General features: G+C 33.8%; 1 protein-coding gene across 1 annotated transcript; it reads left to right on the plus strand.

The window, feature by feature from the left end:
* Positions 1–797: 797 nt before the first annotated feature.
* On the plus strand, positions 798–3,150 carry LOC120252798 (L-type lectin-domain containing receptor kinase SIT2-like). The gene is made up of 2 exons (XM_039260958.1): positions 798–1,099; positions 1,603–3,150. Exons 1-2 carry the CDS (start codon positions 871–873, stop codon positions 2,916–2,918), a joined length of 1,545 nt encoding a protein of 514 aa, XP_039116892.1. The 5' UTR covers positions 798–870; the 3' UTR covers positions 2,919–3,150.
* Positions 3,151–9,012: the final 5,862 nt, after the last annotated feature.

The raw sequence follows: 9,012 nt of genomic DNA on the forward strand, positions 1-9,012 counted from the left end.
CTCTCTTCGAAGTCGTGGAGCGTTCCTTCGAAGAAGACGAATGACTATTTGAGCGTACGACAATCCAGCCTTAGTTATCTGGTCTCCGCCCGGCGTCTTCCCCCTCCCGCTCTTTGTCGCCTCCGCGCTGTCCTCCTTACTAATAGGCCGCCCACCAGGATCGTCGCTCCACAGGTCGGTCAACAGGCTTCACTTTCGCATCGTCGCTCCACATTTCATTTTTTCCACCTAATGACTAGATTTGATACGTTGTTTTGAAACTATATTAATAAATAAATTTCATACGGAATTATTTTGATAATTAAAAAAATGACAGCTATATTAAAAAAAGCTCTTTTATTTTTATTTTATTTTATTTGTGTGACAAGGGGATAAACATCTGGATTACTTAAAGAGTGTGGGTGATGGATCCATAATTTTCATGGAGTTAATTCTTCTGCATAAGTTCGAACTCTCATCATCTATTTCTTTCCTATGGACCGGATGGCTTTGGCCGAAGTTTTCATAATTTCGTACTAGATTGTGACCTGAGCTTGACACATGTATAAAAATTTAATGAGAGTCTATTTCGTGGAACGAAAAATCCAGCTCTTTTTTCAGTATTCTCTCATTAATCTGTGTCTCACTCGGCGGGTATTGATCACAAGATGAGCTATCATCTGCGAATTTTCTATTCCACCAATTGATCAGATCCACTCAAATAAGAATTAAGTTTCTGAATTAAACTCAATTTTTCTCAGTCACACATTAATGAAATTATTTTCTTTCCTTGTGATGTTGCATGAGAAGAAATGTCACACTAAAATTTGCATTTCAGCCTACTTAATTGATCTTTGTATTTTCTGTTTGGCTGATGACTGATGAGAGAAGATGCAACAGCTCAAATTAGTTCTTCTATGGGCCCTCATGGCAGAGGTAGCAACTTCGGCCACTGTTGATAGCTTCATCTTCACCAATGGATTCACCGGCAGCAAACTTGTACTGGATGGACTAGCATCGATCACTGAAAATGGCCTTTTGAGGCTCACTAATGACACCAAACAATCAACGGGACATGCCATCTATCCAACATCATTTAACTTTCTCCAACCTTCAACAGGTAAGGCCGTCTCCTTCTCCACCACCTTTGTGTTTGCCATGATTCCTCAGGATTCAATGTACCATGGCCATGGCATGAAGTTCTTTATTGCTCCAACTTCAAACTTCTCCAGTCTCTTCAATCATAGCAACAATGGCAGTTCATCAAACTACAATGTTGATGTTGAGTTTGATGGAATGTTGATGTTGAGTTTGATGCCATCCTTAACGCTGAGTATGACATCGACTCTAACCACATAGGCATTAATATTAATGGCGTGATTTCCAACTTGTCTCACCATGCTGGCTACTTTGATGATCGGACCGGTGAGTTCCATAACTTGAGCCTTGTAAGTGGGGAGCCAATGCAAGTTTGGGTGGACTATGATGGTGGAGAAATGAAGCTTAATGTTACCTTATCTCCTATCCAGATGATGAAACCGAAGACCCCTCTCATGTCTTTGGGTGTCAACCTATCAAGTATTCTTTTCAATTTGATGTATGTTGGTTTCTCTTCTTCCACAGGCACTGCTGTGGCCTGTGATCACTACATACTTGGTTGGAGTTTTAAGCTGAATGGATTAGTACCTGAAGCTCTAAATATTTCTACACTGCCTTCTCTCCCTGAACATACAGCAATCAAGGAAAAAGCAAAGTATCCGATAACAATATGGTTGACTGCTGTTGGGTCCGTGGTCTTGTTAACAAGCGTGGTTGTAGTAGTTATGTTTATCATTATGAGGAGAAGAAGGATCAAGTTTGCAGAGCTGGTTGAAGACTGGGAGCGCCAATATGGTCCCCATCGTTTCTCATACAAAACTTTGTTCACGGCCACAAAAGGATTCAAGGACAAACAGCTTCTTGGAGTTGGAGGATTTGGAAAAGTCTACAAAGGAGTGCTGCCCAAATCCAATACTGAGGTTGCTGTGAAAAGAATATCTCATGAATCAATGCAAGGGATGAGAGAGTTCGTAGCTGAGATAGTAACACTAGGCCGGCTCCGGCACCGCAACTTGGTTCAGCTCCTCGGGTACAGCCGGAGAAAAGGAGAGCTTCTCTTGGTCTATAACTACATGCCTAATGGCAGCCTTGGTGAATTCCTCCATTGCAACGATAAGCCAGCTCTAAACTGGTCTCAGAGATTGCATATCATCAAAGGAGTGGCTTCTGGCCTTCAATACTTGCATGAAGATTGGGAGCAAGTAGTAATACACAGAGACATAAAGGCCAACAATGTGTTGCTAGATAGCGAATTGAATGGCAAATTAGGAGACTTCGGTCTCGCGAGACTCTACGATCATGATATGGACCCTCAAACAACACAAGTGGCCGGAACTATGGGGTATATTGCGCCGGAGCTTGCTAGAACTGGAAGACCAACTACACTGACTGATGTTTTTGCCTTTGGAGTTTTTGTGTCAGAGGTTGCATGCGGAAGGAGACCTATAGACTTCAAGTTAAAAGGTGATAATCAGATTGTGCTGGTGGATTGGGTGCTAGAGAATTGGAAAAAGGGAACAGTTCTTGATAGCATAGACCAGAGGTTGGGAGATGAGTACATTGTGGATGAGATGAAGCTTGTGTTGGAGCTTGGGTTGTTATGTTCTCATCCATTGCCAGCATTAAGGCCAAGCATGAAGCAAGTGGTTCAGTGTTTGAATGGTGATGCCCAATTGCCACCACTGTCGTCTCTTGCTTTCTCAAACTTTGACCTCCTAGCATTGCAGCAAAATGAAGGGTTTGATAAGTATGTGTTATCATATCCCAGCTCTAGCATTCCTACATCTGAAAGCAATAATGCGGATTCCAGATCCATAAGCATTGAAGAACAGAGTATGTGAAGATTTTATTTATTTCAGCAAACTTCAATAATTTTATATATGTTATGTTTAGTGTAAACCAGTAACTGTGATCTGTCATATCACAGATATATATATATATATATATATTGTATCAGTGAATGAGCGAAGTGGGCTGCAACCTCTCTCTGTTTAGAGCTCTGCTTCTGCAACTCAATCTCAAAATTTCAGTAATAATCCTTTGAATCTTCAACGTCATTTATCCTTTAATTTATGTACTTATGGCAAGTCAAGCCTGCCACAAGGTCACATAAATCTTGAAAATGACTATGAAAGCTTTCACCTCAACAACCTCTTGAGTTATGCATTGCAGTGTAGACTCCATTAATTTAGTCTCATTGGCGCCCAGGTTGATGAAATTTCTCACTAAATTCTCTGTGCTTGAATTATTAAAATGTGATGAAAGTTAGGAATGAAATAAAAAAATGGTCATAGTCATGATTAATATGACTAATCAATTTGAACTATAGAAAAGAGAGCAAAAGAGACTTGAGCGTAGCACAAAGCAACAAATTTATAATTGATGCATCACTTAAGTGTGGGTCCCACACCTTGAATAGATCCACCATTAGATATAATTTAAAATTTTTAGACATACGAAATTTGTATACTTATTTTTATTGTTTGATTAAATTTATTTTTTTAATCTATGATCTCAACAATGGAATTCCTTGATCCCATCTTGTCTTGCTAAGAGTCCGTAAGCATAACATGCCTTCCTTTTTCTTTGTTGGATTACCTGGTAGAGAGGACAACAAGGTCCTGAAACTTAAAGGAGTTCATTTAGCAAGAGTAACTGCAAGTAAATGATCTTAGAATAATTATACCGTAAAGTGGATTTTTTTAATGTCATTTTCTTTCTTTTATAATATGAGTTTATTTTGAAATTTGTTAACTCTGAATTATAGCTATTAGGTATTGTAAAATTATCATCATTTTAAAAATTAAAACACCTTATCCATATCATGTTATTATTCTATCTAGCCCTTTATTTTGATAATAAAACTTTTATGCACTTTGGGCACATATTATTTTTTATCCATACTCACATCCTTGTCATATTAGAGGTAGCAAACTTTTCCTCTAAAAATGAATTGTTTGTGGGCCATTGGGGTGAGATAGTAGCATTGGTTTTTCACTTTTTTGAATCGTTGCCTCTCCGAAATCTTCAATTTTGATACCTCATTGAATAGTCACCTAAGCTCTAGAGCAACTCATAGTCTTGAAATCTTCCTGCTCACCCCTGGGAAAATGTAAAATGCTTTTATGGTGAAACTAATAAGCGTGGTTCCTACATTTTGATCATACTGAATAATTTGTTGTAGTGTAAGAATTTGGAGTAGTTTTAAGTGTTATTCAGGTAAGTACATCACGTATAAATTTGTATATATATATATATAATTTTTAATTATTGGCTATTATAAATTTTTTCATTTATTTAAATTCTTTTTAAAATTATTTATATAATATTTAATTGTTTGTTGGGTATTAATTTAATAATTATTATTATTTATTTACTAAATTTGCTAAATTAATATTCCTTCATTGAGTCATTAATAGGGGTGTAATCGATCAAGTTTGAGCCTAACAACAAGCTACTCGAGCTCGAGCTCGAGCTCTGTTGAAAACTCACTGCTCGATACTCGGCTCGAGCGCGATCGAGTTTTATTTTTGTAACTCGAGCTCGACTTAATACATAAATCGAGCTCTCAAGCTCGCTCGATTAAGCTCGATAACGAATAATAAACTCGGTTTGATCATAGATATTTTTATACTCGAACTTGAATTCGAGCTCGAGCTCGAGCTCGAACTCAATTATATATATAAAACAAACTAATATATAATATATATACACACAAATACAACTATTCGATTAAACTCTCGAGCACTCGAGTCAAGTATTAAGATGCTCGAACTTGGCTCGCTTGACTACTCGAGCTACTCGAGCTCGAGCTCGAATCGACCCTAAGCGAGTCAAGTTCGAGCTTTCCCCGAATTAAACTCGAGTAGCTTGCGAGTAGTAGTGTATCATTTACACCCCTAATCATTAACTCCTTCCTAGGTTGGGTTATATTGATTATGGGAACATTAAGTTTGTTATTTTTTTTAATATAATTTAGTATTTTTGGTCAACGAATTCTTGTGCAAATCCTTGGTTTGCAATTCGGATATTTTGCCTGATTTCCGGGCAGTATAACTTGTTGTATAATTATGTTCAGTATCCAATTAACTATATATTAACCCTGTCATTAGGATTAAACACTGACCGTACTAACATGAAACCTTGTTAAGATATATACTATAGTTTATGTGAACCCCACCCTTTAATTAAATCCTAGCCGTCTCTTCATCTCCTTTGGTTTTAGATCACCGTTTAGGGATAAAAGAGAGAGAGACCTTGCCTCATCTCTTTCTCTCCCTATTTGCGGGTGGTGTCGGCGGTGAGGACGGGAGAAGGGTCTCTTCGTCAGGGTTTTGTTTCACTGTTATTGTTAAGGTAAGATTCTGATTTATTTTTTTTTTAATGCTCTTTTTTATGATTGTTTTGACTTGATACTAGTTAGGGTTAGGGTTTGGTGAGGATGTTGATTTGATTTAATTTGAGGATAAGATTCAGAAATTCCTGTTAGCATAGTAGAAACCCCTCTTCGATTTTAGAGGTCTTAGAGGCCGAATTTGGAGGATAGTAGAATAAGAAACTTGTAGAGATCGATGTTGGCTAAGTACCTGCAAAATTTCAGAATTTTTACATAAGTATCTTGTAAATTATAAGTTTTAGATGCAGGTGACACGGACAGGATTTTTGTGCTGCCCTTGAACAGGTTTTGATTAATTTCATGTTTGTAAGTTCTGATTTAGATTTATATTTATATAATAAAGTTATAAAGAATGATTTTATATTTGACTCTACAAAATTTCAGAATTTTTAGCCATGTAATTTGTGAGATATGATCAGATTTCTATTGTGGTGCTCAATGGCATTTCTACAGGAAGCATGAATTTTGATCAGAGATTTTGAGGATCTTAGATATTGAATAAAGACTCATGTTTAATAAGAAAGTTGTTCAATTTTGAGTTGATTATATGCTCCTAAAGTTTAATCTTATTTTAATTTATATGTTGTGAGATATTTTTATTAGAACTGGCATGTCTGAAATTGTAGGTTTACATATTTATGATTTTTAAAAGTGATGGCTTAAATTCTGTAGATCTCAAATCATTGTGAGATTTGGATATGTTATAGATGTAGATGTCTAGTTTTCTCAAAAGATTGATTTTTTTTTATTTGGGTTAGAATTTGCAAAGCTATGTTGATTTCAATCTTATGGTTTATTGGGGAATTTGTTATTAGTCTCGACCTTGGTAAGTTTGTTAGTGTTTGAATATGTTTTTGCATTCGTTTGAATTTTAGAATTTATTTACTTGTAATTCTAATGGGTTATTCTCAAATTAGGACTTCCTGAGAAATACTCGATTGGTGTAAGAATTCAAAATCTGGCCGTTAATCTGGTAAGTATCCCACATATAAATCCTATTATATGTATATACTTGAAAATTCTAGTCTTTTTGAATTTTTGAAATTTTTGAGTAAAATGCTTATTATTTCGAATTATATTTTGCATTACTTATTTATTTATTATTTGAAATCCGTATGTAAGTATTTAGTTTTGGAAAAAAAAATTTGAATAATTTTTATCTGAAAACGGGATCATTAAATTTATGTATTTTGTTTTGATAAATGTTTGGACATTACGTATTTTAATATAGCAACTTGTAGTCCCCAACTAACTTTGCAATAACACTGTCATTGGGGGTTAAACATTGACCATGTTGACATGTATCTGTGAAATAGAAACTATAGTTTCCCACCGTTCGATCAATGAAGAATAACGGCTTCTGATAATTCTGGCTCGGGTTGCTGAGGGTAAACTTATAATCTCTGATATTCTGGCTCGGGTCACTAAAGATAAACATATGACCTCTGACATTTTGTTTTGGCAATAGTTATTTGTGGGACATATATGCTTGACTTTTTGATCAGTTATGTTTTATTGAAAAAAAACTTGACTTCTGAATTTGATTATGATAAACTTGTTTTTTATTATAGTTTGTTTAACTTTTTTAAAATTTGAAACTTTTATGATTCCGATATGTTTAGTGGGTACTTACTGGGATGTCAAGCTCATAATCTGTTGGTTAATTTTTTTTTGTTTTAGATCAGGAGTTTAATAGCTCACCACTTTGAGAATTGGGTTTTGAGGCCTTGCATGCATATTGGCTCTTAGCCTTATAGGTGTACGGCCGTTTGTCGGCGCACCGAGTCTAGTGAGCCAGGTTTAGGGCATGACAGTTTCGCATCGTTCTCTTGGCGAAAACTGTCTTTGATATTCTGGTTCAGGCCACCAACAGTAAACAAATGATTCCTAAAATTCTGACTCGCGTTACAGAATTTAAACAAATGAACTCTGATATTTTGTTTTGGCTATAGTAATTGGGATATGTATATTTTAATAACTTGAGTAGTTCTGTACTATATTTTTGGTTGTATGATAATTTGTATTTTCTGGAATCACTCTGAACATTTCGAATTTAGCTTATGTTAATGTTATACTATGTTTTTATAATTTGTATTTGATTTTGAATTTTTTTGAAATTCTATATGATCCCAAAATACTTTTAGTGAATTACTTACACTACAAGAGTTAAGATTTTTAGTGACAATTTTTTTGTGTCACTTGGTTATTTTGCCACAAATGTTAGGTTTTTTTGTGTCCAAAAAGGTAATAGACACTATTATTTAACTTAATTGTGATAACTTATGTTTTTGGTCACTATTATAGTGATACTTGTGACAATTTAGTATATATCACAATTAAATCGTCACTATTACTATATTAACAGTGAGCAAAAAAAATTTTGTGTCCAATGTTCGTTACTAAAACCATACAAGATTTTATGTCAAAAATTTCTTGATGAGAATGATGTATAATTGTGACAAAAATATTGTTGTCACTATAATTTTTTATTTATTGTGACGAAAGTATTCTCCATTACTCAACATATATTTTTTGGTACAACATTTTTGTCACAAAAAATTTAACCATTTAATGCCCACTAAATATTGTTGTCCCTACAATTATAGATCTTACCTTTTGTGTCGATAATTTTGGATACAATAGTGTAGCCTCGTATCTACAATGCAAAGAATATATATATATATATATATATATCAATCATTTACCAAATAAACAACTATTTTTCACATAAAAAAGTAACAAAAAAAATTTAAAAATAGTATAAATATAGGCCAGGCTTTCTCCAATCTAGTTTTAATATACCAAGTAAATTATGCTTGTACTACAAAAATTACGTCATCATGATTTTGTAACTATCAATAATTTTGTCACAAATATGAAGTTTTTTGTGATAAAAAAAATTAATTAACACTATTGTTTAAGTTAATTATGATGATTTTTTTGTCATTAAAACTATTATATTTGTGACGATTTAGGAACTCTCACAATTACGTTGTCATTATTAATATACATATAGTGTCGTAAATAATATTTTCATTTGTTGTGACGAAAGTATTCTCCACCAATGGTCATTTTATTTTTTTTGTGATAATATTTTTTGTCACAAAAAATTTAACTATTAATGTCTACCAAATATTGTCACAAAAAAAAATCTAAAGAATGTTTAACATATTTTAGGATCAAATTCGATTGAAATTAAATAGAGATTTACCAGATCCCACAAAAAAATCTAAATAATATAATTTTTTAAAAAAATTAGAATTTAAAAAGATATATATCCTCAATGAATTTAACATATAAAAAGAGTGATGCCTCGAATAATTATATGTCTATATAGATCGATGGCAAGGGTTCGGCTTCATTTCATTCAAAGAATTAAAGTGACTTAACTGGCCCTTAATGTAAAGGTACATGTTATTGATGGCCACAAGATTTGCTTATTTTTATTTTCTTAAATTCTTTTGCTTATTTTATGCAATGGATATGAGATAATTATTTTTTTTTATCTTCAAAGTTAGGTTTATTGAATTTTTTTTTTC

The sequence above is a fragment of the Dioscorea cayenensis genome, chromosome 24, assembly GCF_009730915.1.
Source record: "Dioscorea cayenensis subsp. rotundata cultivar TDr96_F1 chromosome 24, TDr96_F1_v2_PseudoChromosome.rev07_lg8_w22 25.fasta, whole genome shotgun sequence".
Taxonomy (NCBI): domain Eukaryota; kingdom Viridiplantae; phylum Streptophyta; class Magnoliopsida; order Dioscoreales; family Dioscoreaceae; genus Dioscorea; species Dioscorea cayenensis.

Bases quoted from the DNA above. Each gene is read 5' to 3' on its own strand.
- LOC120252798 (XM_039260958.1), top strand. From the start codon at position 871: ATGCAACAGCTCAAATTAGTTCTTCTATGGGCCCTCATGGCAGAGGTA. The intron at 1,100-1,602 runs GTAAGGCCGTCT...CTTCTTCCACAG, and splicing joins CTTTCTCCAACCTTCAACAG to GCACTGCTGTGGCCTGTGAT.